Source organism: Sceloporus undulatus, chromosome 6 (genome assembly GCF_019175285.1).
Source record: "Sceloporus undulatus isolate JIND9_A2432 ecotype Alabama chromosome 6, SceUnd_v1.1, whole genome shotgun sequence".
Classification (NCBI taxonomy): Eukaryota; Metazoa; Chordata; class Lepidosauria; order Squamata; family Phrynosomatidae; genus Sceloporus; species Sceloporus undulatus.
This window is the reverse complement of record NC_056527.1, coordinates 130067982-130085963: the sequence shown is the minus strand read 5'-3', so window position 1 is coordinate 130085963 and position 17982 is coordinate 130067982. Positions and strand designations below refer to the sequence as shown.

The 17982-nt window shown below is 44.5% G+C and overlaps 1 protein-coding gene across 5 annotated transcripts in view; it reads left to right on the top strand.

Annotated features, from left to right (window-relative positions):
- Positions 1-17982, top strand: part of ROBO3 (roundabout guidance receptor 3) — a 167934-nt gene that overhangs the window by 36965 nt on the left and 112987 nt on the right. Inside the window, exon 1 of one of the 5 annotated variants that reach the window (XM_042476241.1) lies at positions 16735-16986. The exons of the other annotated variants lie outside the window; for them this stretch is intronic. Coding sequence (XP_042332175.1) covers positions 16905-16986 — 82 coding nt within the window. The 5' untranslated portion in view covers positions 16735-16904. Of the gene's footprint in view, positions 1-16734; positions 16987-17982 lie in introns of those variants that run through there. 5 annotated transcript variants of the gene reach the window in all.

The window sequence follows — 17982 nt, the reverse complement described above, 5'->3', positions numbered from 1 at the left end:
GTGTGAGTTTTATCAGCTATCTCTGAGAAGCACATAAGCGGAGAAGGTAATGCTCCTATGCTTCACAACTCATTAATGACTATAACTCCATTGCTTATCTGCATGACTTTAGTAATCCATCTCTTTGACTTCCTGCATTAGGCAATGCAAGGTCATATTAGAGAACCTCAGGCTGACAAAAGGTGCTGTATTGCCAGATTCCTTTAAATGAGTGAGTGAGGTGGCAAGCAGGGAACTGGTCCAAGGATCCCATTACTTCCTACTCTCCTGGAATACTGAGTAGTAGCCCTGTTTCAGCCCTTCCAGTCCAACACTGGTGTCTCCTTCTAGGTCACAGACAGGAAGAAGCCGCTGCTTTTTGGCAGATTACATCAGTTGATATTGATCGCTGCACTGGTTTATTGCCTCATCATTCACAAGGGAGAAAATTACTTTGCTGCAGATTATGCAGTAGTTCAAAATCCTGAGCGAGGGGAGTAGAATACAAATGGGACGGGGCTCTTTCTGCTTCCAAAGTAGGAAAAGGAGTATACCTGCAACGGGACAGGAGTGAGGGTTGCTGCCATCCTCATGGCAGGCTTGACAGGTGGTTTTTGTCAGCCCTGCAAGGAACCTCAAGGCAAACTAGGCAGCAAACTATGGTATTTTCCCCTCTAGGAACTGCATTTCAAACCTGACTTGTACCAATTTCACTTTCCTCCCATTCTAACTTACTATTGTTTATTCTCAAGTTTATAAGTAATGAACTACAGTAACACAGTTACCTCCAACTGGGGGGTGAGGGGGAGGAAGTAGTACTGAAGTTACCTGTAACTGTTAAGGGTTATCTACTTTTAAAAGGCACATTTCAAAAGTAACATCATGGCCAGAATTTTGGATGGCAAATACTGTGTAGTAGTTTTGTTGAATGTGGAACTACGCAACAGTTGGCCATATAACACTCCCAGACTTACCACTGAGCCTTTGCATGAGCCTCATGGCACTTCTGTAGCTGGTGGAGTGTCTGTGTGTGTGTGTGGGGGGGGGGGTGTTGGTCAAGTATCTGGTTGTGTCTTCTGTGACCAGATGCAAAATGATCACATCACCTGCTGAACTCTGAAGGGGGTCTTCCAGAGGTATCAGCAAATTGTGTAATAATTTCATGTCTAGCTATGGGAACATGGCTAGACACTTGAATCCAACCCCCGGCTCTCCACAAGTTACAGAAAGAAAACGTTGATCATTGCAGAGAGCAGAAACTCAAAAATCAACATGGTGCAACATGAGTCTTTGCCATTGCCAATTAGCATTCCTGTCACTTGGCTTTAATAGCCATTTATTTCATTTGTCATTTTGGCACACTTTGCATTTTCATCATCAGCTTTGCATCAGCTGACCACCTGAACTCCAACTGCTTGTCCAAACTCAAGGGACTCACTAATAGATTCTGAAGCTGCTTTCTTTGGTATGCAGGCGAGAACAGGGAGTTGTCAGCCCTTGTATATTCACCAGAAGTATCATAAAAACAAATTATGCTATTAAAGTTATCTGATATGCTGACAGGCTTCTCAAGTGTCTAATAAATCTCAGGCAAACCCCCAAAAAGGTTAGCATGGAAGTGGAAGGTCATTATTCCTCTGAATCTGTGTTTTCATTTGTGCTGTGGTTTGGGATTTTAAAGGACAGTTGGTTTGAAGCCAGACATTTTGTGGTGGGATACTCAGGAAACCAGGAATCTGCAGGAGTGCCAGAACATAAATATAGGGAGCCAGAAGTGTTTCAGATTCTTTGAATTGTGTTGCTTCTTGGTAACAAATGATTAGAAATTGGCTTGAATTGTTTTCTTTATAACTTTGCAAGTAAAGGGGTTTGAGACAGGACTGACATGAGAATGGACATCTTTTTCGGGTGTCTGCTGTGGTTGTATTATTAGTGCTATCATTCAGAGCTTTGGGATGTTAGTTTCTTGAACTACAGCTCCCTTGACCATGCTAGTTGGGAGTTACATTTAAAAAGAGTCACTTTCCCAAACTCTGCCACCACTGATGCCTGCCCTGGGGTCTTCCTTCACTTGATCTGCCCTTTCCATTTCTCATAATGCCCCTATGGAACATAATTATGGGGGATTGTAGGGAATTTTAAAGACTGGGACATTGGTGTGTCCGTGGTATAGACAGCCAGCATGGTGTAGTGCTCTGAGTGATGCACTAGGACTTTCAGAGACAAGAATTCATATCCCCACTTAGTCATGAAAATGCTGTGGGTGGTCTTGGACAAGTCACACTTTCTCAGCCTCAGAAGTCAGAAATGGTATAAAGGCTGCATCCTATTCTTGCAGCATATCTGTGGGACACTGAATGTCACAGTTCTAGGACTGGCTCAATAATTTTGCTGCTTTAGGGAGCACATAGCACTCCCATGCTCTCACATCAAGGTGCATAGCTCCCAGATCCAGTCATGTTGTTATGGCGCATGTGACAGTACCTTTCCAGTTTCTGGCAGCAAAAATATAATAGTACTACAGTGGCCCCTTCCCTTATGTGGGGGATCCCCCCCCCCCTGCATAAGGGAAATTCCATGTATTCTCAAGCTCCATTAAAGCCAATGGGGCTTGTGCCCATGGTGGCCTGCAGCACTGCTTCTTCCAGCGCGGCTTCCATCGTATGACGCGGGTGCACTGTGTATTCTCAAACTGTACCAGTTTAGCTGAAACAATCTTGATCAAACTGCTGTCACACTTTTACATCTGCTTTTAAAATATCCCAATTTCTCCTCCTCACACTCGGGCACCTTGTCCTCAACTTACAACAATTGTTACAGACTAAGTTCAAAGTGCAAGAGGAGTCTGCATTGAATTAACTGAGCAGGCAGGAAAGGAAAGGAGGGAGAATCCTATGTGTAGGTTCAGGCAAAAGTAAACTGTTGTAGCTTCTCCCAGCTTGTGTGTCCTTCCTCATTAACAACCTTTGCCATCTTGACCACACTCTGATGTTGCTTAGCCGCATGCACCCCCATTTTCATGTGGGAAATGTTGGAGGGGATGTGACAGAAAATTCAATATCTAAAAATGTTCTGCCTTTTTGTGACAATCCAAAGATGCTGCTGCAGCAGATGCCTCATTCTCCCTAATGGCAGGGCTAGCCCTATATCATCATGTGATGGCTGCCCCAAAAACTATTTCAATCTCCTCTTGCACTGTTATTTCTTGGAGTCCAGAAGGTTGTGGTTGTCTGGCTCTTGCAGGCCATTAGCGTTTTCTGGGAGGGAAGCATACTTTCCCTCTCTGGGCTGGATTCTCAGTTTCATGACTGGCTTAGCTAAACATGGCTTCAAATCTCTCTGGGCTGACAAAAAAGGCCTTTATCTGGTTATGAAATCCAAGATGTTTTTTCTCTATCCAGGCTGGCTGGAATGGGTTCAGGAAACGGGGCCTGCAGCCTTGAGAATGGCCTCCTCCCTTAAGCTGAAGCTCAACCTGGTTCTGCAGAGCTTTATAAAAGGGATGTTTCTATCTCTGTCTTACAGCTTGTTAGTGGGAAAGAGGACTAAAAAGCAGTGTAGCACTGCCACGGTTGCAGTATGTGTGCATGCGTGTGTGCATAATATAATGCTGTTTATTTGATTTTTTAAAACCCTGCTGTTTGATACCAAAATAGGACCCTCACAGTAGTTAACAAACATTGTAAAAGCAATAATCAATAAATCAGCAGACTCATATAAATAAAACAGCAGCAGCAGCAACCAATTTGCCATGGTCATGATTAAGATATCTTGTAATGCCCTGCTGAAGAGTGTGTCCCAATAAGATTGAGTTTCACTGATGTATTTGTTGTTGTGTTATGTGCCTTCAAGTCAATTTCAGCTTATGGTGACACTGCAATTGGGTTTTCTTGGCAAGCTTTATTCAGAAGAAGTTTCTCATTGGTTTCCTCTGAGGATGAGGGAGTATGACTTGTTAGAACATTGATTATGACTTTGGTTATTTGTGGTTAAATCGGTTTAGCAGCAGCAACAACAAAGCAGGATACAATGGTAGGTAAAAAGAAATTTACTTTATTGCTACATCTAGGTTCTACAAAATAACTAATCATTAGAGAAAACTATACTTGGTAGAAGAGTCCCTAGAGGTGACTCTCATGTGGGTAAGTAAGAAGAAAATAACATCTTTAGTAGCTTAACCTGGTTTCTGTTTCCATGCTTAGTAAGAGCAGAGAGAGGAAGAGAACAAAGGGTAATAAACTTTATTGACCCCTAGAACAGGGAGGGGTATGGGAAGTGACCTCTTCACAAGCAACACTGACCAAATGACCATAGACGTATACATCAATGTTTCTGCTACACCCCCACCCCACCCCCTTTCAAGGAAAGAAACATAGATCTATAAAACAAGCATTGATGCTAATACTCCAACATGACTTGCCCAGGGTCACCTGGTGGGTTTCCATAGCTGAGCATGGATTCATACACTAGTCCCCCAGAAATTAATCCAATGCTTGAAACTACTACACCATACTGATGGGTACAAAAAGAAGAAGCCAGCTGGACCTCTCACATTGGAGTACATTGGACTTTCAGAGCTTGGTTCCCATACCAAGAAGCTGAACACAAGCTGAAAACACCATTATTCTATCCAAGGAGATAAGGGGTTCTACTATATGCACATCTTAGAGGGCTTTGCCCATCCTGCTGTTTTGATTTATATCAAGCATGAGGAATGTGTAGGCTTCCAGATGTTGGACTATGAGTTCCATTCATCCAACCAGGTTTACTCAGTATTGCAGACAATGGAAATCACAGAGAATCAATATCTGAAGGATTACATGTTTCCCATCCCAAATGTATACAGATGTGTTCCAAGCAGTTCATTTGTGTAAGCTTACTATATGTGGGGTACTCATTTCACAAGTGCCATACACACTGTCCCATTTGTGTGCAGTGTAAATACTTGAAAGCAGGTCCTACTAGGAAAAGCTAGAAGAGCTGAGAATACTTAAGCTGGAGAAGAGAACATTAAGGGACATGTGACAGATGCATTCAAGTATCTGTAGAGCTGTCATAGAAATTTGGAGGGGCTGATTTGTTTGCTACTGATCCAAGGGGGCAGGACTAGAATCAAATCAGAATAAATCAGATTTTGGATACAAACACTAAGGGACACTACCCTGTGGCAAGAGTTGTTCAACAGTGGAGCAGTCTGTCTCAGGAGGAGGTAGTTAAGAGAATGCTGGATGGCTGTCTGACAGTGATACCGAAGTGGCATCTTGCATAGTACATCTTTCACTGAGCTGTGGACTTAGGGTTGCCAGGTGAAAAAAGGGACAGGGCTCCTGTATCTAGTGTGCGGGAGAAGGAATTTAGCAGGCGTTGCTTGTCACACAAGCTTCATCTGTTCAAGTTACCTCTTCTATGCAATCATGAAAGGTACAGGGGCCTTGTTCCTTATTTCCCCTGTAGCTAGGCTGGCTGAATTCCCAGACACCTGCTATTTTCAACATGCTATGACAAAACTTAGGCTGGCGTACTTTGGGCACATTATGACAAGGCATGAATCACTGGGGGAAAAAACCAATAATGCTAGGAAAGGTGGAAGGAAGTAGAAAGAGAGGAAGGTCACATGCTAGATGGATGGACTCTATTAGAAAGATCACAAGCATGCAGAGCAGTGGAGGACAGGGAGCCTTGGCAGGGTCACCATGGGTTGAGATCGACAAGAGGGCAGTTAACAACAACAAAATAACAAATGATTAGGGTTACCAATTAAAATAAAGGTTCTTGTATTTTTAATGGTTGTCTAGAAAAGGGAATTTGAACAGCAACACCTACCAAAATTCCCTCTTCTGCACAAATATTTAAAGTGCAGTAGCCCTGTTCCTTAGAGAGTCAGCATGTTGGACTGACTCTGGAAACCAGAGTTTGAATCTCTGCACAGCCATGAAAACCCAATGGGTGACCTTGGACAAGCCATACTCTCTCAGCCTCAGAGGAAGATAAAGGCAAACCCCATCTGAACAAATCTTGCCAAGAAAACCTGTGATAAGGTCACCTTAGAGTCACCATGCCTTGGAAATGACTAGGAGGCACACAACAACAATGATCCTGTCTCTTATTTCATCTGGCATCTCCAAAGATGATTCTGCAAAAATAGGGATTGTCCGTGGTAAAGAGGGACAGCTGAAGCGCAGGTATCCATCCTGCCATTCACTCTTAGCTGCTGGCACAGGAATATCTGCTTCTGAAAGAGAGAGAGTATAGGTATTTCCAGGAGCTGGTGTGTGCTTCCTTTGTACATACTGGTAACCTGCAAGCAATCTGACTGACTCTTGTTCAGCCTTGATTTAAAGATTAGGCTGCTGTTGTGTCATTACTTTGATTTAGCATGTATTTAAAGGTCGCCAGGTGATATAGTGAAACAGCTTCAGACTCAGCAGTACTGACATCTGCTTCTCCTGACCTTGCTAGTGCCGTTAATTAACTTGTACTGAGATAAAGCTGGTTGTAGAGGAAAACCAGGCATACTTCTCCAGACAAGAGACATGTAGCTCAAAATCCTGTATGGGCACACTTGCATGGGAATTGAGCTCAACAGAGCTTATGTCTGGGAGAACATGGCTAAGATTGCACTGCTAGTAGGTTAGAAGCCTCCATGTCTGGCAACTTTTGAGGGCCTTTAATGGGGGGGGGGGGGTGTTGATCAATTGTTTGAAAACAAAAGCAGAATTGACATTCAGTAATGTTGGAACTGCAGTGTCTGCTTTAAAACCGCATTGGATTGAATTAGATGAAATGTAGGGTTCCTTCCAGCACTATGATTCTTTGCTAAGAATAGGCATTCATTCCATATGTTGCCAAGCTACTTCTCAATGCACCCTCCTGTGTGTAGCTACATAAATCTCCTTGGTATCGCTAAAATTTTCTCCCCCACACTAAAAAAATCAATGTAATATAAGAACAAAACTGGTATTTTAAGTAGAACAATATTCTAATGACTGGTCTTCTTTAACATAGGATAGAAAATGTAGTTTACTGTTGATTAGTTACATTCACCTGCTGTTCTTCCTACACTGAAAGAGATGGATTCCATCAAGGTCACCCTGTGAGCTTCATGGTGGGGGGCTAAAGCCCCTAAAACCCCTTCAACCCATTGATCACAAAATTGGTTCCCCAGGTGGTATTGGACTACAGCTCCCAGAATCCCTGACTTTTCAACATGATCATAGAATCATAGAGTTGGAAGAGACCGCAAGGGCCATCCAGTCCAACCCCCTGCCATGCAGGAAATCCAAATCAAAGCATCCCCATTGACAGATGGCCATCCAGCCTCTATTTGAAGACCTCCATGGTTGAGACTTCTGGAAGCTGAAGTTCCACAACATTTGGGGACTCATGTTTAGGAAACACTACACCACACTGACTCTGATCTCTTTTTCTCTCTGTGTGTGTAGCTGGCATTTTAACATTTCAGAATCATATTCCTCCAGTGGACCCAAATTCAACTGTTTGCTGAAACATTTCTCACCCCTTGGAATAAACAGCCTTTCAATATTTGTAGTTCTTCAGTCCATGTGCAGAGGGCACTCTCTCCTCTACTTTCTTTCAGTCAAACCTTAGTTCTTCAACTCTTTCCCTCCCTTCTTTTGGATTTGCAAAAAATGCAGTTAATGATTCTCCATGGCACAGAAAATCTGGTGAAGAGGGATCAATTGATTGTAGGCTGCCAGTTTATTTTGCCTTAGGGATTCCGCCTGAAAACTGAGGTTATTCTCCTTCACTATCTCCTTTTGCAATAATCCTTGCAGCAGATATACAGATGCTAGGCTCCAAATCTGTATGATCTCCTGGAGACACTTTTTAAAAGGAAACCGAGAAAGCAAATGATTTAGCAAGGAATGTGGCTAAAAAGGACAAATGTGTGTCAGGTTATACATGCATGTGTCACCAACAAGAGCACAGCATTTGTTGTTAACCCAAGAATTGACTGGCTTCAGCCTATGTTTTGCAGGACTAAAAATGTCAGTGCCCCACCAATATGTTTCACATCTAGAAAAGAAGCAATCACAATCAGGATTTTTTAAGAATTAAAGAATGCCAGCCACAGATGCTGGCAAAACATCAGGAATAAACTCTTCTAAAACATGGATGCACAGCCCGAAAAACCCACAGAAAACTATGGATGCTGGCCATGAAAACCTTTGACTTCACATTAGGGAAAATGTTCTTGATCATGGCATTTTAGAACTTAATGTATACACTTTGAAAAGAGTTGTATTGCTTGAAGGCACAACGATATTCATTTGGGGAAGCAATGATTTTAATGGTGTCCACTTGACAAGCAAAACCTTTGACTTCAATTGTTCTTCCTGAATGTAATTGATCATGCATGTGGGGAATCTACCCAAGCAAGATGCACAGAATACTCCTTAGTTGGCATTGCCAAGGGCAGGGGGACACCCTTCCTTCCTGTGGAGACAGGTTCTGCAATTTGCCACTACCCGTTTTCTTTGGCAGGAATCTTCCCTGGAACATAGCCATTGAAATCAGTGGGAAGACCCCCCCCCCCCCCACCAGATTCAGGAGAGGTCTGGCTTTGAATTCTTAGTGGGGGCACTGGAATGGAGAAAGAATCTCTCTGTGACCTCAGGGGGCGCTTTTTACATACTTCAGTCCTTAACTGCTGACACAGAGCCTCAGTCTCCAGGGCAGCATGTCAGCATCCAAGATGGATAGCACTTGTTCTCTCCTTCATCCTACGGCCGTCACCTATCTTCATGTATAAATCGGTATTAGCTATAATGACCTTTTGTTATCCCGAGAAGCTGGGGAGGGAAATCCGAGTAAGCTATTTACGCTCCTAAAATATAAGGCACCATGCCAGTGGAAGTAGCCAATCATTCAAATTCCTTTTAGAAAACTATGCTAAAATTCACCTTTATATTACATGTGTGTGTGTGTATGTGTGTAGAGGGGGTTTAGCATTCTGCTATTCAGTAGCTGGGATACTGAACATAGGGTTCACAATAGCTGGTTCCTGCTATTGTGACATTGTCGTATGAGGCTCGTGCCCTTACAAAGGAAAGAACGGAGGAGGCCGAGAAATGTTGGCTCAGCCTTCCCAAGGAGAGTGGATGTGCATGTTGAAGGGGGGGGGGGTTATCACTGTCTGTCAAATAGAAAGGGATAAAAACAGCGGGGAGAAGAATTACATCTCCAGGCTTTCAGAAGACAATTGCAATCAAACGAGAAGTGTGTCGCGTTTGACAGTTTCCCTTTAAAATGGCTCAATTAAGGAAGAATCTGGAAAGATCTCTGGATACCTCTCCTGTAATTAGAGATGTATTACCCCCCTCCCCTCCTGAGAACATTAGGCCTGTCATCTTGAATTCTGAAGGACCAGCTGCAGTGGAGGGCATCCAATGGATGCTTGACATGAGTGGGAGCTCATAGGTGCGGAGGTGAGGAAGAGGGGTAGGACGACATACGTTAAGGCTATAAGACACTGACTTGTGTGGTTACTTTGAGGCCTACATTTTCCCACTAGGTTGACTCTTCTGGGGGAATGGAAGGAGAACTGGGTTCTCTTGGGAGGGGAATAAGGGTTCTCTTTAACATATTTCACAGACTTTTCATATAGGCCGATGATTGCAAGTGCCAGTATGGTTTTTTACACTGTGACTTATCAAATGTTTCATGATTAGAAGGTTAGCACAAGCAGACAAAAGCTGCCCTAAAGACAATTAGTCTTTAACAAGTTCACAACTTGGTGATCTTACTTTACAATGTACAACTCCAATAAAGTCTTGGACACAGTGCAAGTATTCTTCAATCTGATGCTCTCCACATAGGTGTGTTGTGACAGGGGTAAAGGAAGTGTTCATGTATCTCCCCCAATATAGACCCAGGTGGGTTATAATTGCCCTGATTTAGCTCATCTTCAGGGAAGCCCACAATCACGGCAACTTGTAGGATGTATCCTTCAAAGGATTTGCACATTCACTTACCACTCACCGGAACTCCAGAGCAGCAGACGTGTTCTCTGTTGCTTCAGAGAGTGGAACCAGAACTGGTGGGTGAAAATTGCCGAGAAACCGATTTGCACAAAATGTTTAGAGAAATTTCTCAGTTCTAATGGCTATTTGACAGTGGAACAGACTGCCTCAGAAGGTGGTCAGCTCTCACTGGCTAGAGGTTTTTAAGCAGAGATGGACAACCATCTGTCAGGGATGCTGCAGTTGCATCTTGAATTATAGATTCTGAATTGAGCTCCATGTTGGTTTAGAACAGGAAACCTACAGAAAATTACTTCTTATCTGAAATATGTAGGATAGTAATAACAGCACATTACCAGAGTAGTTATTTTTATATTTTATATTTGTATTTTTAATGTTAAACTGTTCAAATGGACTATGCAACCTATCTAAACTGTGGGTTACCACTCCAGGAGACTGTTGTTGTTGCTGTTGGATGCCTTTAGGTCATTTCCAACTTTGAGTGATCTTAAGTTGACCTTATCACAGAGTTTTCTTAGCAAGATTTATTCAGGGGGCATTTGCCATTGCCTTCCTCTCAAGCTGAGAGATTGTGACTTCTCTAAGGTCACCCATTTGGTTTCCTTCCAAGTAGGCATTTGAACCCTATTCTCCCGGAGTCTTAGTCTAACACTCAAACCATTATACCACAATGGCTCTCTCCTGAAAACTTTTCAAAGAGACAATTTACTTTTTGTTTTGTACATAAAAAAGTTTGTTTGGGGAGTCTAGAGGGTTCAAAGGCTGCAAAAACCACTTAGAAGGGCATGGTTCACTTGGTTCTCATTTAGAATTCTAGATTAGTGTTACGATCTCTTCCACTTCTAAGACTCTATAAATCTCGCTGTTTCAGCCCTAGATTTGCCATTCATCACCATATGTATAGAAAAACATGCACAGGGGTCATGTTCACTCAATTATAGGGTTACATACAAAGATATTCCAACCAATTCAAAAGAAGCTTGATCTCTGACTATGTACACCAAATCGGTCAATGTAGATTTGCAGTGGTATGCTAAATCCAGTGATCCTTGGTGGCAAGTTCGGACAACCATGGGATTCCAGAAACCTTCAGCAAAACATTTCAGTTACTCTGATTTGAGTAGAATTCCCTGAAAGTGGTTGTGTGAATTGGACTTCCTTCCAATGGCACAGGTTAAAAGGGATTTAAATCAAGTTGCAAGAGGAGCTGAGACGAAAAGTTCAGTATGGGTTTCTAAGCATCTGAAATAAGCCAAATGGTGAGCTCATCCTGCAGCAAGTGATGGGGGAAGAGGGAAAGGGATATTAATTTACTTACATTTCTATACAGAACGGGAAGGAGAATAGCAAACAGTGAGCAAAAGAAGTGAAGCTAAGAGATGGGATTATGATCTACTGAACATAACTGTTTGGAGTCTCATAATTAGAATGTCAAAAATTGATGGCTAAGATTTACACGGGGCCATGCATGAGAGAAGTAGTAGCCTGGCAATATGCTGTTTCAACAGAATGAGCTAAGGCAGTGATATATTTTGATTATGAAGACAGTGTAAGATCATTGGACACAGGGAACTAGGAATCAAGGCAGATATTATAGGTGGGATCAGCTCCAGACCCTACAGAGTGATAATGAGTGATGAGGCTGAAATTTTGCTAGACAGCTAAGTGAGGAATTCAAAAATCACTTGATGCTTGTTCTCACAAGTGTCTTTAATTGGCTTGAAATGAAGCAAATATGCAGAATAAAATTAATTTGAAAGAGGACTAAAAAGACAAGACTAGGCTTCAGAATACAGAAAATCCATCTGGAGGAGAAGTCTTCCAGCAGCCTGGGGCATTTAGACGTTTGCCTTATAACTAATATCAGCCCTGAACAGATGGGCCAAATGAAGTGGCATGCCATTTACATGACACATGCCTTCAAAACAGCTGGAAGCCACACCGAAGCCACATTTTGATCCTGGGAAATCCCGACTCCTGGCTGACCCTGGTTGGGCCCTGCAGCCACCTTGGGAAAGGGCTGTGTGGACAGCAGGGTTCCAACCCACTTTCAGCTGGAGTGGACCCAGGCTGCTCCTTCATGCCTGTCTGCTCCACTGCATCATGTGTGGTTAGGTTCCCGCAACTGATAACATCAGTCCTTTTTGGAGAAACAGAATATGGGGAGTTCAACAATAAATTGCGGGAGAAAAGCCTCTCCTTTACAGTGTATGTGTGGAATTCTGTGGGCAGGACAGGATCAGCAAAGGTCTTCCAGGTTCCCATTGCATGGGACAAAAGGAAATGTGGAAGGAAGGAAGGATTGTTGCTCAGCGGTTCCTTCATAGCAGAATGAGCCCTTATATACCCCCATCCCTGAATGTCCCAATTTGACGGTCTCAGTTATCAGACTTTTTTAGCTGCTTTTAAAGTATCCCAGTTTCACTCTCCTCCTCCCACTTTCCCCCTTTGTCCCCATCTTACTGCACTGAGTTCAAAGTGCAAAATCTGGGAACTGTAGCCCCCCCCCATACCTTTTCTGAGCTCCCCAACTGATCAGTCAGTGTTTTTATGTTCCTCTCAGAGCTTGACATATTTTCGGTATCATTTTCTTTTTAAAAAAAACACCTTTATTTCTTTTTTCATTTTGTTAACAAAAATGTCATCATTCGGTAAATCCTCATTTAGTTTCCATTCAAAACTGTCTTTGTATTGGTTTTGCATCTATAACTCTATCAGATTGTGGTCTGATAATAGTCTAGGTGCAACATCCATCTTATTGATTCATTTAGTCATATCTCTCGATACAAAAAACAAGTCAATCCTAGAGTAGGATTGGTGACAATCTGAAAAGAAAGTAAACCCATTTTTTCTCTCTCCATATAATTTAGGCCACACATCTATAAGGCCATGTTCTTCTATCATCTCAATTCCACTTGCTGGGAGTTTACCTTGATTTCAGCTTTGGTAGGCAGTTACCCCTCATTCACACACAGTCAGTTCACATGCTAGGATACAGGGACGTAGCCAAGGGGGGGTTCTTGGGGTCCAGACCCCCCTTCCATTAGAAAAATGAATGGTGCATGCTGCTACGGCGCCGCGCCCAAGCCCCATTATAATGGTGGCACTTAGTCTGGATCCCCCCCCCCCCTTCCTAAAATCCTGGCTACGTCCCTGTAGGATAGCCGTGATAGAAATTATCCTTCTCTTTTCTCCCTCATAAGCAATATCCCAGGTGAACCCCCAATCCATCCGCATCAGTACCAAGGTCAATTGCAAGGTAAAGGTGGAATAACATCCATTTCCTCCTAGCCAGGATTTCTCAAATGCAAGCTCCTTATTCTCATTCATGTGCAGCTTTGAATAAGCCAGGCCACCTTGGTTTAATGCTGAAATCGCTCCTCCTTGTACCTTGAGGCTGGTGCTCTGTGTTCATTTAGCAACAGATTTGCATTTTTATCACTTTCTTGGCTTAACTGATGGACATTAATTCTGTGCAAGTTTCTGCAATTGCTGGATACTTAATTATTTGACCAAAACCTTCTGCACAGACAACCCTTGTATTCTTTTTTAAAAGGCAATTTCTGTCTTGATCTATTTTAGTCCTTTTCCGAAGGGGGGGGGGGGGAAGAAGCCAGGTTGATCCCTGAAGCAGCTCATGGCCTGCGACTCAGTCGCGGAATAAGAAGAATGGGTGAATAATCTGTCTTGCTTCTTTAGCTGATGAACGTCAGATCCATTTTTATATTCAAGTCTGTCGACATTGCAACAGATTTCATCTTTGCCTCAGTTCATCAACAGCTATTCTGTTGCTTTCCATCACTCTTACGCTTCATTTAAAATAAAGAAAAAAGGAAAGGAGGATGGGGGACTGCTGAAACAGTTATTTCCAGAAACTGAAAAATGGAGTGATTCGTATTTATCACCTGGCAGCTATCTAAGTCTGCATTAGATACTGTTACTGAATGGCACATGGAAGATGGATGCATCGCTTGGCAGGAGAGAGGGCAAAGCCTGCTGGGCTTTTTCTAAGAGGTTAAAGGTGACCTGAGCTGTGGTGACATGTTTAAAAAGTGATAGTATAGGTTAAAAGAGGATTAATCAAGTTTGAAATCCCTCCTTCATCCTGAGAGATGGTATCTGCCCCAGTGCTGCTGACTTCGGCTTAGCAGAGTTGGTGAGATGGAAGAGAGATGTAGACACTGGATATATGATGCCTTATGAGGACCTGAGGTTGTGTCTGTAAAAGAAGTAACCATCTGAAGAAATCATGGTCTTTCTTTCAAAATCTATTTTATTTCCCAATAAAATAACTCTATAAAGACATTTAAATAGTTAAAGATTTTCTATGGATCAGACATAAATCAAAATGGAGACGGTAGTCAAGAAATCAAATGGAAACCAGGACTTGCAATGAAAGCTATGAAAGAACTAGGTGTAAAATGTGTTGCTTAATACCAAAGACAGGATCATTCCCATTTCTATGTATGGTTGCAAGAGCTGGGCATTGAAGAAAGCTGACAGGAAGAGAATCAATGGGTTTGAAATGTGGTGCTGGAATAGATTTCTGCAGATGCCAAGAAAGGCCATAATGAACTATCAATTGGTCCTAACCTGAGCTTTCTAGAAGCCAAAAATACCAAACTGAGCCTATTGAACTGGACCTGGAGCTGTGTATTGAGATTTACAAGAAAAGAGGTTCCAACATTAGGGGGAACGTCTTGACAGTAAATGCTGTTAACCATTGGAACAGACACCCTCGGAGTGTGATGGCACCTCCTTCTTTGGAGGATTGAAACAGAGGTTGGATATTAGGGATGCTTTGAGTGTTCTTGCATGGCAGGGGATTGGACTGGAGGGCCCTTGAGGTCTCTTCCAATGCTATGATGCTATGATTTAGAATCTCCTGTACTCCCTTTCTTGCTAATCTTAAGATTTAACAGATTAGTGTGTGTGTGTGTGTGTGTGTGTGTGTGTGTGTGTGAGTGTGTGTATCTCCCTGGCAAGGTACTGCCACATTCATAATAAGTAAAACAAAACAAAAAAGTGTGTGTGTGTGGTGGTTTATTGCTATGCAAATGTCAAGTGTGCTGGGAGAAGGCAGCTGCCAGGGCTTCTTAATGACAGAGATGGTGAAGAGCTTGGGCCCCTGGTCCTGCCCTTAATGAGTCGTGACAGAAGTTAGCAGATGATGACACTCAACAGCGCATTAGCTCTTCCTGGGACATAGTCCTCCTCCATCAGCCTCACCTAGCCAGCTTGCACTAAACCTATAAGCAAGTGACCTGTCTTATCAATGGACAAGATCTAGTGATTTCAAAACAAAATGGAGATCAAGCTTGGAGGATCTCCCCCGACCCAAGCCTACGTTCTCTGAGTCTTTGAGGAGAGAGCAGGAGATGAGCTGCATTATGTTGTGTGTGTGTGTGTGTGGGGGGGGGGGCATTTTTTACTTTTTTTGTTTTTGGATTTTGTTGATTCTCTCTGATCACGTTGTCTAAGGATTGGGACAGGCAGGAGCAACAAGCCGGTGGCTCTGTATAAATCTTGCCCCACTCTTTTGAGCCCAATCTCAGAGGGCCAGTGGCGCATGCCTTGTGATGTGCACAGTCTCACCATAAGAATGGCAGAGGAGCTCTCCTAACAGGTGAGGGCAATAGGCCTTTTGTGTAGGTGGATAGCAAGAGGAGTTTTGTTGGGGAGACCCTCAGTTCTCTTTCAGTGCCTACTTCAGATTATGGAATATGGATAGTGAGGGAACTGCAAAGACTGTGATGTTTATCACCTTGGCAGAGGATGTGGCAAGTTGGTTGCCCAGTTGGAAGAAAAGGCCCAGCAACTTGAGGCCAATATATCCACTCTTTAGTATATAGGGAGAATGAGGGTTTCTTGGACCGAGTGGAGCAGACTGTCCTGGATCAGGAAGACACAGGAGATGCCAGTCCAAGCTGAAGCCTGTCCAGAGGAAGGCGGCCAAAATGGGAAAGCTCTGAGGAGCGACTAGGGAGCTAGGGATGTTTGGCCTGGAGAAGAGAAGGTTAAGAGGTGATATGATAGCCCTGTTTAAATACTTGAATGGATGTCATATTGATGTCTGCTGCTCCAGAGACTAGGACCTGGAGCAATGGATGCAAGCTCCAGGAAAAGAGATTCCAGCTCAACATTAGGAAGAACTTCCTGACAGTGAGGGCTATTCAAACTCCCTCGGAGTGTAGTGGAGTCTCCTTCTTTGGAGGGCTTTAAACAGAGGCTGGATGGCCATCTATTAATGGGGATGCTTTGATTGAGAGTTCCTGCATGGCAGAATGGAGATGATGATGATGATGATGATGATGATGATGATGATGATTTGTATTCTGCCTAATCTCGAGGAATCCAAGCGGATTGCAGCAGTAAAACAAGATACGATTAAAAGAGAAATGCATTAAAAAAACCCAAGATCCCCATCCCTCTTCCCTGTCATAAAAACCATAAACACTAAAAAGAGAGTAAACCAAGAAGGAAGGTTAAAAGAAAAAGCCTTAGGGCACAATAAAAATTGGACTGGGTGGCCCTTGGGGTCTTCTCTTCTAACTCTGTGATTCCATGAAGGCAGTGTCCCAAGGAGCCAGCCTTGCCAAGACCTTGCTGGGCAAGGGACTGCCTTGGAAGTCCCAAGCAAAGCACCCGGAGGGAGGCAGGCATCAGCCTGAGCCTCAGCCGCCGGGGCCAGCGAGGCACGTGCGATCGCGCTCCTCCTCCTCCTCCTCCTCCTGCTGCTGCTGCTGCTCTCCTCTCCTCTGCTGTTCTCTTCTTGGCTGGCTCCGGAGGGCATCGTCGTCGGGGCTGCCACCGGTCCCTCCTTCCTCCTGGGCCCCGAGAGGAGGCCCGCCTCCTTCCCTCCTTCCCTCCCTCGGAGCTCTCTGGCCGCTGGATGCCTCCCGGGAGCAGCGCAGCAGAGCCATGCGGCGGCGGAGGAGACGGGTCCCGCTCTGGCTCCGGCGCTTCCTCTGCTTCTGGCCGGCCTTCCTGGGACTCGCTTCAGGTGAGCGGCGGCTAAAGGAGCCCCGGAGAGGAAGGGAGGGAAGGGATCGGGACGCTTCGGGAGCTGCGGGGCGTCCGCATGGGCCAAGGAGCGCGGGTTGAGAGCGGTGGGGCATTGGGGCTGTGTTACTTTGGTCCCAGGTGGAGGGCGCTTCCCAGGATGCCCCAGCAGCCCTGAGCCCAGGCAGTCTCCCAAACTGGACTCTTCCTTCCAGGTGGTTTTGGATGAAGGAGGCTGCCCCGCGAAGCTCTCTCTCTCTCTCTTCCTGGGAAGGCGAAGGCTTTCCTGGCCGGCATCCAGAGTTGTTGCTTTTGTGTTTTTGGGGGGATGTGTGTGGCAGTTGTTCCAGAAGAGTTTCTTCCTGAGGGTTCTCCAGCATCTGTGGCTGCAATCTGCAGAGAAGGTCCATTGCTGGCGAAAGGGCAGGAAGAAACTCTTCTGGAACATGGCCACACACAGCCCCCAAGGAAACAGCCCAAACGAGAGCCTCTCTCTTCTCTGTGTGAGTGTGTGTGTGTGTTTGTGTGAGGGAAAGAATGCCCCCCTTTCCCTGTGGGCTTTTAAATCCTTGGGGGCTGCTCTTCATGAAACCACCCCAGAAGGGCTGAGAGAGAGAGAGAGAGAGAGAGAGAGAGAAGGTGGAGGACGGAATAGCCATTGTCCCTCTTTTGGTCCTGTTTCCTTCCTTCCTTCCTGCCCTCCTTCCTTCCTTCCTTCCTTCCTTCCTTCCTGCCCTCCTTCCTTTCTTCCTGCCTGCCTTCCTGCCTTCCTTCCTTCCTTCCTTCCTTCCTTCCTTCCTTCCTTCCTTCCTGCCTGCCTGCCTGCCTGCCTGCCTGCCTGCCTGCCTTCCTTCCTTCCTTCCTTCCTTCCTTCCTTCCTTCCTGCCCTCCTTCCTTCCTTCCTTCCTTCCTTCCTGCCCTCCTGCCTGCCTGCCTGCCTTCCTTCCTTCCTTCCTTCCTTCCTTCCTTCCTTCCTTCCTTCCTGCCCTCCTGCCTG